This window comes from Struthio camelus, chromosome 2 (assembly GCF_040807025.1).
Source record: "Struthio camelus isolate bStrCam1 chromosome 2, bStrCam1.hap1, whole genome shotgun sequence".
Classification (NCBI taxonomy): domain Eukaryota; kingdom Metazoa; phylum Chordata; class Aves; order Struthioniformes; family Struthionidae; genus Struthio; species Struthio camelus.
The window spans coordinates 102,885,495-102,902,883 of NC_090943.1; the positions used below are offsets into that span (position 1 = coordinate 102,885,495).

General features: G+C 42.5%; 1 protein-coding gene across 16 annotated transcripts in view; it reads right to left on the bottom strand.

Annotated features, from left to right (window-relative positions):
• RREB1 (ras responsive element binding protein 1) overlaps positions 1 to 17,389 on the bottom strand; it is a 127,714-nt gene that overhangs the window by 48,719 nt on the left and 61,606 nt on the right. For all 16 annotated transcript variants that reach the window (XM_068931909.1, XM_068931921.1, XM_068931911.1 and 13 more), the window contains 2 exons: positions 14,139 to 14,228; positions 12,716 to 12,879 (listed from right to left, as the gene is read on the bottom strand). In XM_068931909.1, the coding sequence (XP_068788010.1) occupies positions 12,716 to 12,879; positions 14,139 to 14,228 (254 nt within the window). The remainder of the gene's footprint in view (positions 1 to 12,715; positions 12,880 to 14,138; positions 14,229 to 17,389) is intronic.

Consider the following 17,389-nt stretch of genomic DNA (forward strand, 5'->3'; position numbering starts at 1 on the left):
GTTGGGAAAGTCCCAGGATCTAAATCAAGATTAATTCTTGAGCGCAGGATTCAGTGCGTGTATAAACACCCTCCTCCTCCCTCACATCTCCACTCCTGTGAAAACACAGTGGGAAGGCCAATGAATCTGGGCATTATCAGTTCAGAGAGATCATTTGACAGTATCAGGTTCAGGTTCTGGCTTCGTATCCCACATGTTATTCTAAGTTTCTTCACTTTACCACTAGATGTACCCTATACTCTACTTACTTGCACACAGCTGTTCCTCATCGCCCTCATGATTTCTAAACAGTCTGATAATGAATTCAAGGGGATGATACTCACACATCTTATATCTATGTGAAGACGGGAGCAAGCCACACACTCATTTAGAGACTAAGAATAAAAAACAGAGCCTTCTATGCTTTACCTTATTTACGATATACTTTTTTTTTGTCGTTTTAATAAAGAGCTACCCAAGTTCACCAAGCTAGTCTCGGAAGGACTGAGCTGGTCAGATGCCCTAAGGACAGTTTAGCTGACACAACTGCTTTACCTATTCCAATGTTTTCTTCCCTGGGATCTTTCATTTATACTGCCATTTTCAAATAACAGCAAGTAATCTCCCAAGAATTAAAAAATGTATTTTCAATAATCCACAGTGAAGAGCATATTTATCATTCAAAACATGAGCAAACATGTCTGTAAAAAAAAGTGTGCTTTGTCTAAGCTTCACATTTGTGCCTCCATATCAGATCTAATGAGTGCAAGATGCATGTAAGAAAGGTTGAAATTTGGTCCATTATACTCTTTCAGGCCTCAGGCAATGAAAGTAAGAGAAGACAGCCTTCCAAATTACAATGATACGTCTCTTTCGAGAGGCATATCAAGGTTGCATCATCTTTGTCACTGCTTCGTTCTGTGTTCTGTTTAGCAAATTTTACTTCAGCCTAAATGATCTAGACATGCAGGGAAACCACACGGAACGGAACTCCTCTTCATCACTCCTGCCGTTTGACATGGCGCAAATTCTGAACAAACAGAAAGGGAAGCAGCAACATTTTCAAGGAGCAATCATGTAAACATACTGCTGCCAAACCTCTTCTTAGAGTCTTGTGAATATGACTGGAACTTAAGTCCAAAGTACAGTAACATTATGCCCTTGGGTTAAAGAGTTTAGTCAGTTGTTTGTTTGTTAAAACATGGAGAGAATCTGTATTGACAAAGTATTTCCAGTGCTAATTACCAACAGCAGCCACTTAAGAGAGCAATTCGCCCAGCCCTTGCCAGTTGCAATCACAGAAACCAGAAAGATGCAGGTAATTTTGCAAATCAGACATGATCCGTATTTGGAAGTGCTTCTGTTTGTCTTTTCTTATTGACTCATCTGCTACTTGTATCCTCCAAAAAAAAAAAACAAAAAAAAGCACCAAACCCTTAGACTGACACGCATGCACACTTCACAGCAAGTCAACAGACATTCCAATATCAAGAAGCTAACATTTTGGGAAATGCCCTCTTACAACTGTGGAGAAATCTCAAAACAGATTTCAAGTACCACCAAGCACTCTAGTGGCACGCAGTGATTAATGCTAGCATGGGATAAACAAAGAGAAGCTGCATAGCAAGAAATCTCTACGGCTAAGCTAATAAGAAAGCCATTGCAATTAATACAGTGAAGTGATCCCATCAGAAGAGCAGGGTGGGGCGGACACGTCCGGGGAAGGATCAGATTGGAAAGAGCTGACTCATTTCGGCTGAACATCTGCACTCAGGCAAGGCAAGAGATCCTCAAGCCGGTGCTGCCCAAGCCGGCATCACCTTGCCAGCGCGGCCGCCCAGCTCAGGAGCCTCGCGATGGCCCAGCACGGATCAGCCCTCTGCACCGTGGGGGCATTGTGGCCCCCTCTGCCCATGCCCTACGAATTGCACCTCCTGCGGTGCCCTGCAGATGCGCCTTAAGCATCCCTGTAAGTGCGGAGCTGGCTGCCGCGCTGTATATCTCCCTAAGCTCACCCCTCAAAGCCAAAATAACCTTATGGTGGGGTGGCAGACAGCATCATTAGAATGACATGAACATTATTATTTAGATACGCCAAGACTACCTGAGTGCTCTATGGCTGCAAAAGCCATCTGTGATTATGTTCAAATGACAGCTCAGAAATCCCTTTTCAGTGCTACGAGGGCAGCCTGCAAATTTAACCAGTCTCATGCAGCTGCCAATACATGATACCTAAGGATATATGATACACACACACATGCACACAAACCATTTTGTATTTTTATCCTAGAACAAAATTTTGCTTTGCTGTGGATAAAGGCAAGCTGTTGGCATGAGTGAGAAGAAAGATACTGACATACAGATCCAAAAGGGAGGGGAGGTAGAGTACCATTTCTGAATAACTATGCTGTATTCACAGATATTTAAGCGACTACTTGCTATGCAGAATCAGCAAGTTCAAACAAGCCTAGATTGATACAACCGCATTCCCATCTTGGCTCAAAGTTACCCCTGTTCTCTACCAGAAGCAGTGTCAGAACACCTCGAAGGAAAAGGAGACAAATATTTGCCTGATGATGCTGTGACAGGGAAGTGATTCAAAACATGCCTCCAAAGCAAAGCTTCCCAAAGGACAGGAAAAGAAAGCATTCATTTGCAGTTCTCATCAAATCTTGCATAAGAGATGGCAAAAGAGGATAGAAAGGCAATGTGAGCTTCCCAGTATCACTTCACCAAACCGCCTGCGTGCAGTCTGCAGTAAATTCAGAGGGGATCCAAATTAGTAGTGCCAAATACTGCACAGAGACCTCTAAGCCATAAGAAACCGTTTAATAAGAGACAGCTTAAAACAAATCTCTTTCAGAGGCTCCTCTGATTCTTTAAGCTTGGAGAGAAAAATTTATCAACAACAGTAAAATTAAGCAGGGATAATATTTTAAAAACAGTGTACCAAAAATCTGGCTGAGGACATTCTGAGTTGCTATTTTCTTTCATCTTTTTGGCAACTTGTGGTTTTCAGGCACCTCCTTTAGTTATCACAGTACATAAGCTGAGCCAATGACTTTGTAGCTGATTTCTTAGGAGACTTCATTTTAAAGGAAAAGGATTAGATGGTGAGGACAGTTAAAACAGTTTTAAATTTTAGCATCAAGGGGAAAAAAAAAAAAAACACCAGAAGAGAGACAAGGGATGTCAGATGAGGAAAAAAGTTTTATCCTTAAGAGTAAACACGGTTGAAGAAGTCCCAGGTATGTCCTGTCTCTCCCCAAAACCTCACCCCTTAACAACCAAGCAAACATAACCCTCGGCTACTTCCCAGAAACCAGGCAGAGCCCTAACGCAGTTGCTGCCCCGTCACACTCTCCTGTTGAGCAATACTGATGGCACACGGCACAGAACAACTTGCTGTGTCACACAGCTCAAGGAAACAAAAACAGACTGCCGCAGCAATGCTGGGGACACTGCGCAGATGGAGCTGACCACCCCCCCGACACACATGCACACACGGAAGCTGCACTAGATAACAAAAGCACATCTTCCTTAAAACAGGGTCTCCGCATTCCCCTGATATCGGCAGTTACCAAGTAACTCGAGGGGCAAGGAAGTAAGGGTTATCGCGGCACACACAACTTCTACAAACTTTTCCCCACGCTGAGGTCTGCATCCCCACAGGAGAAGTTTCACGTGTTCAGACCATTTCCTCTCCTGTTCCTGAACATGTGGTTCTGCTTCCTCACCAACCGTGATCTCACAGCATCCCCTATCCGAGAGGCAAAGCACTAGGAAAAGGCTTCACATCTTGTTACATGTCTGTTTAGTCAAGTGTAGCCACTGGAAACAGAGTCCCAGCATGACTCGCGCTGCTTTACAGGAATCAACAGAAACTGCTGTGGAATACAGGGAGTTTGGGAACTTCTGCCCTAGAACAAAATTAATTTCAGTGCAGGCCATTACCAATATGGATCACCTCACTCTCTTCACCGTCAGTTTGAAGCCAAGAAAGAAAACACATTTAGAAGGCTTGATGTTAAAAACGATCCACACAAAAGTTGCATGCCTCCTCCCTTTTAAGACAGCTTTCCACCTGAAGCACTGGAGGGTTGACTCTGAGGACTTGCTAAAAATCATTGAGAGTGTTTGTTTAGAAAACTATAGCTAGGAGAGCAGCTTGGAGAAGTCAGAACACCAACAGACGCCCTCAGGAAAGACAAAGCAATATTTGTATATTCGGCGCTATTTACCAATTTTATAACGGCACTGCCAGTTTATAGGACACATCATTGCCTAAGCTGTGCATCATGCAAGTTAAGCATCAAAAAATCTGAGTGAAAGGCCCCGGCTGAGCCCAAAGGCCAAGATCCTCCCGTTCCCACCTCCTTTTTTTTTTTTTGAAGCCAGAAAAAGTTTCTCCAAAAGCTGACAATCTACTATTAATGAATAGCCTGTTTTCAAAAGAGGGGAGAAAAGAAAAACAAAGGCAAATGCTGACCCTGAGAGGGGGTACATTCTGCAGTTTGCTGGTTCCAGCATGCTGAACAAGAACAGGTCGAGCAGGTTAGATACTGGGGTTGGGGGGAAGAGAAAAAGGTAAAGCGAGAAGACATACATTAAAGGTGGAACGACAGCAACCACAAACACAGTTTGAAATAGGGATTTTCCTCCTTCTCTTTTAGTTCTTGGCTTCGGAGTCTTTTCAGACCACAGTAAGAACAGACCCAAGGCGCGTTCATTACAGAAGTGCTGCAAGTACTCCTGCTGTGCACGCACAAAGGACATCATTACCTTAACACACAAACTTTCTCAACAACCAGCATTCTCTACACAGAATCACCCAGCTGAAGCCCAGGTAAGAACATAAACCACCAACCGAAAAGCCAACAGCACTACACATCACACGTTAACCTCAAGAGCCAACATCTCAATGAGAACCACATAACGTCATGATTCAGGCAAAAGACTAACAGCACCTCAACTCCCCGCAAAGATAACCTGAATTTTCTAGTGCTTGCTAAAGCTAAGGTCCGTGTTTATTTTGTAGCTTCTCAAGTTGGGAAGGCAAGGTACCTCCCCGAGAACACTAAACCTTTAAAGGAGGTGATGTTCCTGAAAGGGTACTTGAGCGGAAAGATCAAGGTCTCACACAGCCATGTGCTCTGCGACTAGAGTCTAATCTGTCAAGTGGCTTGTGCTCATTTGAACTGTGACATGGGGAACAAAGCAGCACTAAGCTACGCTGAATACACCCTGTTACACGGAGATTTATGTTATTGCCCGTTGCCCGTGAGGAGGGTGGTATTACTCCGCTATGTCAGGCCAGAAACCTAAACTCACCGAGAGCCTGGCATCCCTTTTATCATTTCCAGAAAACAAAAAAAAGCAAAATGCACAATCTAACAATGTACAAGCTCAGGATTAGGTATTTTTTAAGGCAACACACACAAAATCGAGGCCTCAAAAGCACGCTGAACTCTTTCTTATGTTTAGGTATCGAAGAGCTCTGGAGATGCAAGTCTAATGTTGCTCATTGTGTACGCTTCAGTTCTCAAGAACAATGGAGCTAATTAAGGTCAGCATATAAATCTCAGCTCTGCACTTCCTTGCTTCTCTTGATTCTAATCAGACCCCAGCATTAGTGTTTTTGTGTTAACTTCCTTTGCTGTTCTGTGATGATAACTGAAGGGGGATACTGTCCAAGGCTACAAGCAGCGCACAACATGCCTGAAATCGTGGCATCTCCCTACAGCTCTTATAGCTCACAGGGAGGGGTACCGTGACACAAGAGCTCCTTTACAGTCTCTTATATCTCAAGGTATCCATGGAAGGCTTTTCCGGAGTACCCTATTAGTGTCCTGGGAATTAAAAAAAGTGTTGGTATGAAGTCCTTACGAAAGGTGACCGATTTATTCAGCAACCGTGAGTCAGAAAAAAGTGTCTGTTTGGGACCCGTAAGAATATTTTATTTTTCTAATTCTCCTCAAAGACCCAGAAAAACGGACTCCAACTGCTATACCGTTGCTGAAAAATGCTGACTTTTTATCTTCTTCAAAACATGGGGGTCCCAGCAGGATGCCACCCAGTTACTCTGGATATATCTGCTGCTAGGAGACAAAAAAAAAGGTTCTCTGTCCATTTCCCCAGCTTTATTTACAAAGTGCAATAGTGAAAATGTAAGAAACAGTTTTTAATTGTGAAGAAAACCAAAACAGGCATCACATCTCAGTTGTCTCATACAACTACAGTTATCTGCTCCTAGAAACAGAAATTAGTCCTCTGTGTTAATTATCCCTGCTCAAGAATTAGGGCACTTGCATTTGCTGAAGCTTATCTTTTACTAGCAAGCTGGCAGTGGTTAAACCATCCCCCATGTGCAAGGAATGCATTTGAAAGCCTATAACATGCCCTGCTTCTGCATATTTAAGAGCACTGCCCCACTGTTACTACACTGAAATAAAAGCTCCTCAAGAGATGACCAAAGATACATTTCTATTCTGCAAGACAATAAAACATGGCCTTTTCACATGTGCAAAGCGTCAATCATTTTCAGCACGGAAAGTTCCTTGGATATTTGTTTTTAGCTTTAAGATCTTATGTTTTCTGTTTCTCAAAACTGCCCAAAGTTTAGTGCCAGATTTCCACTTGGGCATCCTCCAGAAACCAAACCCTGTTGCAACGAAGCAGTTTCTCTCGTGCATTTGGCTATGCTCTGCCTCCAAAAATTCCCATCTCCATCGAATGCCAGAGTACATGTGCTAGACTGCAGAGATCCCATTTGCACTTAGAGGCTGGGCATTGTTACTACACTGTACCCTACAAAGCACAGACGACTTACTGGCAGTGGGCCAAGGCTGTAAATAACAGAAGAAATTCACAGGTCGACTGCAGGGAAAGGATGGCTTTAGCAGGATCCTGAGGTCTGTTTGCATATTAGGTACTTGCAAAGTCACAAGCAGCCTAGAACTGCATGCCTGCCCATGAAGTGCAGATACATGTTGAAGAGAGTGGGGAAATACTTAAAGCATATGTACCTCAACCCCCCAAGCCCTTACGAGGATCCAACACTCATCTTCCAACCAATATGTTATGATCTTCACAAAGGGAACACTCTTCATTTGCTAGTGAGGTTAGTCTCCAAAACATCAAATTTTAATATATTACACTTCAATAGCACATGCACTCTCTATCTCTCTTTAAAAAAAAACAAAAACCCACATTCAGCAACACACACACACACACACACACACACAAAGCATTTTAAAAGTCTTAATTTGAAAAACAGAACGGTACCATACCCTGATAACAGAAACAGCTGTTTTTCCTCTCTATAGCATATTAAAAAAAAAAAAAAGTTTAGGAAAATTATCTAACACTGAAAATAAGATTGAGAATGGAAGTGCCTTCTTAATTAAAAGAAGAAATACCTTCTTTGATAGGACCCTTTGTAAGCATGCTTCAAAGCATAGCTTCTGCAATCCAGATCTTCCAATTTGAGTTTCAAAGAGTTCTGCATGTGGTTGTTGCATGTGGTGTTTTGCATGTGCCAAAGGGGAGAAAAAAAAAAAACCCTAAAACTTTGAGACCTATTCTGAGATAGTATATAAACAGCCTACAATTACATACGTAGGATGGAAATGAAAACCCATTCTGAAGTATTTTACCAGATATGGGGGAAGGAGCTGGGGGAGAAAAAGAAGGTAGAAACCTGTGAGGTTTTGGTTTCATATGAAACATTTCAGTTAATTTGCATTGTGACACTTATGCACAGCCCGGACAACACCAGCCATGGACACCGGAACTTCATTTACTGAACTGAGGAAGTTGTGGTTGAAATACATATCTTATCCCCTTATTCTTTTCAAACTTGCCACAGAGCCTTTAATAGCCACCCACTGGAAACTGGCAGGAAGGTTGCTCACCTCCCTTCTGGCATTTATATCCTATTAACATTTTGAAGTTGCATGGAGAACATGTCTTTGGCAGGGAAGAAAACGAGATTTTTTTGAAGTGATAAGTACAGACCATACTTAGTCACAGAAATGGAAAAGGAGCTGTTGGCAAAGTCTCCTACCCTGTAGGAATCTGTTTTGGAGCAAGTGGATGCAGCTCTCTTTCACCTGAAGTCTGATGCATGTTCTACCAGGGTGAAACACAGTAAAACAAGCACACTCTTTTCTCTACCTTAAGGTCCTTTGCTAAAAACTTAACAACCACCACCGCCAAAACCCACAGCAGCACGTTAACACCTCTGTCTGCCTTTCGGAGAGATGCAGGGGTGGAGAAGATGGAGAAAGAACCTTGCAACTTTCTGTTTGGTGACAGAGCCCAGACCTAGAAGAGTTCCTCAGAGCAGGCACGTTCATAGCTAAACTCACTGAAGAGCAGCAGTGACAGTACAGACAGAAAGCCTTTTGTAATCTCGATTCATTGATTCAGACACTTCTTTGGAAACCCCCAGCTCCTTCTGTTCTACAGAAACCTGTTATAGGCACACGCCCTCTTTCTATACAGTTTATGTTCCTTCTGGAGATCTGAGAATATTCAGCTTAAACTTACTGTGACCGAGAGAAAGCTATAGGGTCCATGTCCCCAGAATAGAAGTGTGAGGATGAGCATGTCCTTAACAGCAGATCATCTCAGTGCTATTGCAACTAATGGAATTTTGAACTCAATTACTATGACTGAACTCCTTCCTCCAAATTCCTAAAAACTCTCAAGAAAACAAGCCCTCTGAACCCTCAAAACAGTCCCCAGTACTGGAAGGCCTGCTCTTTCCAGTACTGGATTAAAAAAAAAAGTGTAAAACAAAAAAGAAGAGCAGCATTTTCAGCAATTCTCCTCCTCCTGAGCAATTCAAATTCCTGATACAGATCCCAGACACTGATAGATCTCTCAGCTACTGTATGAGACTCCTCAAGGAAGAGAAGCAGCACTGATATTGAGGCAGTTAGGTTGGTGGCATACTCAGAAGAATATCAGCTTTCCTAGCTGGATGTTGTGCACTCTCCAGAGACCTTTGCTCTAAAGAGTGACCGTCCCTGCAGGAGGCTCCAAGCAGAGCTCCAATCCTAAGAGAGTTTTCTGAGATACAGTTCCCCATTGAAAATCCCAGCCAAGAGTCACCCTGGTCCAAAAAGGAAGCCGCTTTTAACCTCCTTTTCTCAGTGGTGCCACACAAGAGAACCTTCCCTCTCCACCCCTCTGTTTGCTGTGCCCATTCAACTTGACTTGTTGACAAGGAGCCAAGGAGCACAACAAAAAGAAACAGGATTTTATGTGAGAGGCTATGACTCATTTACAAATGAAGTGTTAAATGTATCGTGAGAGGCAGGAAAGGCAGCATCAATTTATCAGGTAAAGAGTACATGTAATAGTCCAGCACAGCTCGACTAACTCAGAGAAGAGCTAGGCAGAAAATAGCGTTCCCACTCTACAAAACGTCCTGTGATTGCAAAAAAAAAAAAAAAAAAAAAAAAAAGGTCATTATGCGAAAGAGCAACAAATATGAGTTCTAGAGGGTTTATTTCTTCCTCCAATTAAAAAAGTGAGGGAGGAGAAAAAAATACTTTCTGTGGTGATTACTGGCACTTAAAGAACACTGATATTTTCTAACCCCCAAAACAGCCTGAACTTGTCTCCTTCCCTCCTCTCAGCTTCATGTCTAATGATAGGGCTATCATCAGGTGGGAAAATGCATCAGAAATTTCATCCCCTCCTGGAACTGTAATAAATACTCCTATAGCACAACATTTCCCTTGACAAAATCGTTTCATTTGATATTTTCCCCCAAAGGTCTAAGGATAAAAGTCTGGGTTAAAAAGAAAAATTGCAGACAGTTAAGTGAGAACCAGAACGAGGTGGAGGAGGAGAAAGAGAAGAGGATGTTCATGACATGTACACATTCTCCCCCCATTCACATGCTGGCAGATTAACAACTTCTCCCTTACTCCTCTCCTCTGCACTGAATGTCTTTAAGGTAAATAAAATAATACGTGTGAAGAATCTTGCAGGATATTCACCAGATATGTTTATTCTTTAGCAGATCATTCACACAATGTTCTGCTAAACTCGCAACTTCTCCAACAATCCCCTCTATGCAATGCTCCAGGGAGACCACTACCCTGACTACTGGAGGGCATGGAAAGTCTCGTTCTTTTCTGTTTTTGGCACGTATCGGTCACTATTTAGATATTTTAGTACAAAAAGAGAGCAATAAAGGAATTGTGTGCAAGAGCAGAGAAAGATGAACTTCTATTACCATGCCCCCCAGCCACCTGGTGCTGAAGACATGATACCATCAAGAGTGAGGCTGGCAGGAGCTCCACACAAAGCAGGACCTGGCAAGCAGGTCCTTGCTCTTGGATCCCGAAGGAGAAGTAGTTTTGAACCTGAAGGGAAAAGCGTTCACCCACAGCACTAGCAGGCCACGGGACCCAATGCTTCAGCTAGGTTTGAGGGGTCTACACAAGAATTTATTTCAGACCATCTTAGACTAGAAATACTTGTTTCTGAAGGAGGTATCGAGTGAGCAAAATGAACATCTTCCTATGAGTGTGTCATAGCACCAGATAACAAATTCTATTTCACTTTGCATTTATTCTCATCTGCCTACTTGCACATTCATGCTCACTGCTTCAGCAGCAGGATTCACTTTTATGTTCTATTGTAGCAACAGGAAAAGGTTATTCACTGCAAAAAATTTGCAGCACAGTCCTGTCAACTACTACCCTCCTTTAGTAAAACTACCCTATTTCGGCAGGCTCGGGATCTTGCCCGTCACAGGTCTGAGGTCACTTGTTTCACTGCCGTCAGGCTCAGTAACAGATTTCTGCAATGTTCCGCTAAGATGCTGCAGTGGGTGTCCATGCAAGGAGGACTTTTTAAGAGCACAGACAAATGAACACCTGTCAGATGGAAAGAACCTTAATGGGAATCTTTGCTTGCATGAACAAAGCTCTTTTTTAACGCGGTCAGTAAATACAGCAGTCCAGCCCGATAGCTTTTGATGATAGCTCATCAAAAAAAATTAAAAACAAGCAGTCTTCTCATCATTTACTTCTTTTGGACAAGTCACTCACTCTGGCAATTCTGGCAGACCTGCTGCTAAAGCACTATAAGAGTTGCTATATAGGGAAACCCCAAGAAGCAGAGCTACTGCATAAACATCTGATAGGCTTGGAGTCAAGTCTCACAAGCAGCCTCCCTTTCCTGTTCCTGGGAGAGGATGAGGAGATGTATTGTGAGCAAAGAGCTAAGAAAACAAAAACAAAACAAAACCCAGCAACCCTTCAGCAAACAGCCTCGGCTGAGGAGCTAGACACAAGCATATCAGGCAACACAAGCGTCCTGACATTGGAATTCTCACTCTCTAACGCCGACAGCAGCATCAGAAACTACCCTGCCTTCGTCATGGCAGATGATACAACGTCTGACCTCCGGTTTGGGAAATGTGTGGCTGGCAACACCTCTGCCTACTGGTCAGATGAGTCAGAGATGAGATTTATTCAGTGCCTAAGGCCAGTACCTCCTCTGAGCATCTTCGCTTTTCTCATTTTGTTTCTGTCTCCACCTCTTCCACCTCTAATCAAATATAGGTTAAACAAACATATAATTACCAAATTGCTTTCCTCCTATCCCACCTCCTTTTTCAGTTGGCTGCTTAAATCAGACAATATGAGGCAAAAAAAAAAACAAAAAAAAAAAGAAAAGGAGGGGCAGAGCAGCAAGCAGCTACTGACTTCTTTGTGCAGGATTGGGTCATCTTTTTCGTGTTACTGAAAATCACCCCTTTTATTCCACCTATAGAATGTTGCTTGAAAAACAGCTGGTAATAATCAAGGAAACAAGATCTCTTCCCTCCCACACAGAACCGGTCTGTAACCATCACTCTTGTCATTTTGCTTATAGGCCATCTTCCTTCCCCCACCTGTCTTGGACTCTCTTTGTAGGCTGTAAACTCTTTGATACGGGGACTAACGCTATGTGGGAATTCACAAAGCGTTAATCAGCTCTGAGGCGCTCCACCCATGCAAATAAATGAATATAGAATTGGGGGTCGAGAGAGGGGAAGGAACATACATGTGATTTAACATTTTGTTTCCCCAGTTGACAACTGTATGTATCACTACATCCCTACACAGGAAACTATAGGAAGTATGTTTGGCAACTTTGGTTACAGAGAATTTCCTGGATCCGTGATGCAGTAAGTTATCTACAGCGCAGGCAAGTACTAATGTATGTATTTAAAACCCCACCCATTATTCTGAAAAGGCATCTTCGTGATGGCACTTGGCTATCTAGTTCCTTAGCACCCACCACCAACACAGATGTCTCAACACAATCATTTGCATCTGCTACTCTGGAGCTACAAAAGTAGAAGATCCTTTACAGTTTGGACACGCATTTTTATGCTTTGAGAAAAATCTATCCCATTTGTCAAAAACAAAACAAATAAACAAAAAAAACCCAGAAAAGCAATATTTCTGGATATCCATAACAACTCTTGATGACATTTGAAGTGCGTTAAAAGACCTCTCTCAGTTCTGACTTGCTCCCACAACTTAAGCATCTCAGTAGCTGTATAGAGTACTTGGGTGTCATGCCGGAGTCGCAGATCATAAACAGTCTGCATTTGTGGCCCAAGTAAGGGCCTTTACTCAACTTGACAGTCCTTCCAAGGAAGCAAAATAGCCCCGCTATCCTGTAATCCTTTCCAAACTCCTGGGTCATGATGAGCACTCACCTGTGCATGTTTCCATTGGTGGTGAAGGACTGTCCACATACTGAACATTTATAAGGCCTTTCACCTGAGTGCACCAGCATGTGGCGATCAAGGGAGCTCGCTGAGCTCAGAGACTTTCCACAGATGCTGCAGGAATGGTCTGTCCCTCCAGTGTCAGTGTTATGCTAGAGAAAGCAATGATTTTTTTCATTGAAAGCCCCTTCTGAAGTGCCAGTAAAACATCAGAGAGAACAACTTAAAAGCAGCTTTAAAGAGCCACTTGTCACACAATGTCTCATATGAGATGTGCTCCTCCTAAGCCCCCCCCCCTCAATTCCACCCCCACCCTTCACTGTCAACTCTGTAATGCATCAGCACAGGTAGCTGCTGCATGCAGCCTGAACTGCCCACCATATGCAGCATTTCTGCTGGACGTGCAGCAGGAGAGGATGGACGGGGATCCAGCAGCAACCCATCAGACAAATGGGTGCCATGGGATCCCCTAAGCTACACAGCGGTTTGGGATCATGTGAGTGGGAAGGGGAAAACAGAAAGAGGATGTAATTTATGAACTTTATGACAGAAGTAAGACACTTAAAATATATACTCTTTAAAGGTATTAATTTCAAAGTGAATGTGTAATAAGAAAACAGAAGTAAAGTGCTTCTGTATACATATGCAGACTCCTGTGCCATAAGAATACATCACAGGAAACTATGCATCACAGTAACCATTAGCTACTGTTCTCTATGCACCACTCTTTCTTACATGCATTCAAAGACTTGAAGATTTCTTCACATACCAAAAAAATCCCCAGGAGAATCAAAAACAAAATTAAATAATAATTATAGTAGAGAAGGGAAAACTGAAGTACTAAGCACCAAGTGGACTCACGGTGGTGAACCACAACCTTAGTATCCGGTGCAGGACCCTCTGACATAGATAAGGCCAGAGTTCCTCCACAAAGTACATACATATTCAAAGAGGAGAAAGGGAAGGCCTGTAGCTGACTAAAAAGGGCAGCAGACATTAAAAATAAATAAATGTGTATTCTTAATTTTGCCTTCCACAATTGCTGCACCCTGCAAAGGACTTCCTGCTTCTTAATTTGCATGAACACTAAAGAGAACTGTACTCAAACAGGATAACAAAACAGGACGTATGCCTCTTGATGGAAGCGGTTTTCTGGATCCTTGGGATACCTTAAGCTATGCAGAACAGGACACACTTCCTTGTTTGAGCCACTCCTGGGGAACAGAGGGGTGGGGGGGAGGAAAATAACCCAACTTTTATTTTAGCCTTCTCCATCTACTAAAAGCAAAACAACTGAAAAAGGTAAAATGAAGCATTTCTGGTTTGTACACGGAATTGTTTTTTTGCTATAAGAAAATGCACTTAATTATCCTTACTAAAAGTAAGAATCAAGAGCTGGTGCTTTGCATACCTGACGAATGTGCATAGTTAGCTGGTGCTGTGTAGTGCAAATCTTTTCACACAGGGGACAGGTATAGGAAGACTTCTCTTCTTTTGTTTCCTGTGAACAAAACAAACCAAGCAAAAAATCAGAAGGAACACAGCTACAGATTTCAAAAGCTACTGCTGTGGGGATGGAAAAAACATAAGCCATCTTATGTTCAAAAGGCCACTGCTAACAGAACAACTTGCATGTATACATTTACCATCCTGATAGATCCCTCAGGGAAGTTTCAGAAATTTCTGAACTTATAAATAGGAGCCATTTCACCTACTGCAGAAGTGCAGCAGCTGTTTTAACAGCACATAGATACTCAGCAGTAGCAGTTTAGGACAGGAAGTGAAGGCAATTACTGTGACCAGCTCCAACTGCCAGAAGGAGTTTAGGTGAGCAGAAAGTAATTACCCAGACTGGAACACCGCCAGAGTACGAGGGCAAACCCCACTAATCTTCCAAAAAGATCTTTAATAAGCACAAGTCTTCAGGACTTCAGGTTTTCAATGCTATCTGAACAGGAGGGCGCTAGCCCAATGCCCTTTTTTTTTTCCCAGGGGCTGCACGTTCTGCTCCACGGCTGACTCAGAAGGAAGAGCTTCATTTACTGAATCACCAGCACTATTTCCCTTAGCATCCTGTGTTTCTCCTGGAAGCATCCCATCCAGGCACCCTGGCCAGGCCCAACCCTTCTTAAGCTTGCGAGATCTGATGAGATCATAGCGAGAAAGAGGTGACAACGCAGGAGTGTACGTGACTCAAAACGAACACATTATGAACCCGACTATTCCCTCCACCCAGGTGAGAACCAGGAGCAACCACGGTCAAATCACCAGTACAACAATGAAGCTGACCGGAGAACTCAGCCTGATTTAAATATGCCCTTGAGACACTCAGTAAAACCTCCAGGCTTTTAGCGAAGCATGAAATGGCACTCTTGCAGGAACCAAAGGCATTTTCCTGAAGCATCCACAAGGATGGCTACTGAATGACATAAAGGATATTTTCACCATCTCAGGAAGAAGCCTGCATGTGGCTTCTACCCAAAGCCTGTACACTAAAAGCAAGAAGGTCTGGCACTGAAAAGTAAACCTCAGTTTTCCGTAGAACAATGCAAATCTTTACCAGCTAGACAGATTCACCACTTGTTATCTGAACTTCTGGTACAAAGGAGAGTACAAAAATCATATCTGCGTGACTGATGGGCAAGTATAATGTTCTTGTTAAAAGGACTCCTTCTACTGAACTTCCTTGCTGACTACTTTAATTATTAGTAGTAAAAATCATGAAAACAAGTAAAAAACCCTAAAGAGCTCTTTAGTCAGAAATGGGAGGGAATTGATAGATATGAATGTATCCATCCATTGCCTATTTCCAAACAACTCTTTTCTCCATCACTGTCCCAAAAGTCATAAATTGAGAAACAACCATTTCCAGACTGTCAGATACAAGCATTTGTGGGGAATTCGGAGAATTACTTACCCAAGTCTCTGTGACAAATTCTCTGGACTTTTAGGAGGAAAGATGCTGACACAGCGTTAGAGAAAGCATTCTGAAGTCTTAAAGAACTTAATGAAGCAATATTCCCCCTTCTACATCTCTGACTTGGGGGAACCACTGCATAAAGAGAGTTCCCCATTAAAATCTGACATTGTGTTTTCCAAAACAGCATCATGATGATCTTCTATTAATCTCTGTCACTTGTGGATGAACATCTATTTTCTCGTTTTGCTTCAAGTAAACAAAACCTGTGACCTCGCATCTTAAAAGTTAGGCTACAAAAGTTAGGTTTCTCCACTCCCCCTTACTGTTTCTCTTCTACACACGTATGTTTTTCTAACTGTACTTTAGGACTCTCTATCTTAAAGTTGATCTCACTGTAGGCCCTGCACAGGCCCAAGCGTACCGTACTATAACTTACAAAACATTACAAAGTAAGCCAGAAAGGCTGCCATTATGAAGTCTGAACACCCCAAGACAATTAAAACACATTATCCCGCTGCCCCTCACCCCCACATTTTTCTATACACACATATAATTCACACCCATACGCATTCCATCCTACCTATACAATTTTAATTTTACTCTATGCAATCACTCTGTGGAGTAATGTTCAGCTCCAGTTATACTGCAACCTTGTTAAAGTTGGCTCAGGACAGAGAACAAACACACTGTGCTGTGAGGAAAATCCCTGCAGCTGTGCTGACAGTTTAGATGGTGTTTAATCCCCAGGGTATTTCTGTGATATTATCAATCTACTTTTTTTTTTTTTTGCACCCCCCTTTTGAATGAGCGATACAGTTCTACATGATGCAATTAATTGTTTCAAAGCCTGCTTTCTAGACTGCCTGCTCTTTGAATCAGCAAATTAACAGAAGATAGAGTAATTACTTGTTCACCTTGAAGCAAAGATCAGAAACACACTACAGCTCAGCTAGAGCTGATTAGTATTGAATCTGAGGTTTATTATTAACTAAAACCCAAACTTTCTCCAGTGGTCACACAGGGTACATACTGCATACCGTAACACAGCTCAAGCAAATCAAGGGTAGCTACAACAGGAATTCTGTTGACTGACCCAGTCCAGAGAAAAAAACATTAGCATCCCTACTGTAAAAGCACCCCCCACCAACAAATTTAAAACAGAGCACTAATCCACCCCACCGGAGCCAGGCTGGTGAAAAAGCTCTTCCAGAACTGAAAGATAAAATTAGCAGCTAATTTGTTAGCTGCTTTCTCTGTACTAAGTCAATCAGGCACGGCTGCTCTGCATTCAACTGATGGCAAATCTTTCTGGAGCTGTGCATTAGGTTTACTTGTTTTTCTCCACTTCAAGAAATGCCTTCATCACTTTTTTTTTTTTTTTTTTTTTTACATTTTTCAAGAGCAAGGTATTAGTGAAGTTATAATGGGTACAGGTTGATGGGAGAACATGCTTATGAGACTATGGGTAGACTAGAGCCAAGATAAAGTCAGCATTATGAAGAGAACCATAGACTTGGGACAAAGGTTCAGGGCACAATGTTTCACTGCCAACTCATGGGAAACAGCAGTCAGGCCCAGAAAACTAGCTAACTGTTATTATCCTTGTAATTATAATAAGGGGCACACTCTGACCAGAATTAGAGAACTGTGTGCTGCTACACACTGAAACAATTCAGTGCTTTCATTCTGCTATGCAGAAAATGGAAATTCACTGTATTAGAGGTTGTTAAACAGATTGATGC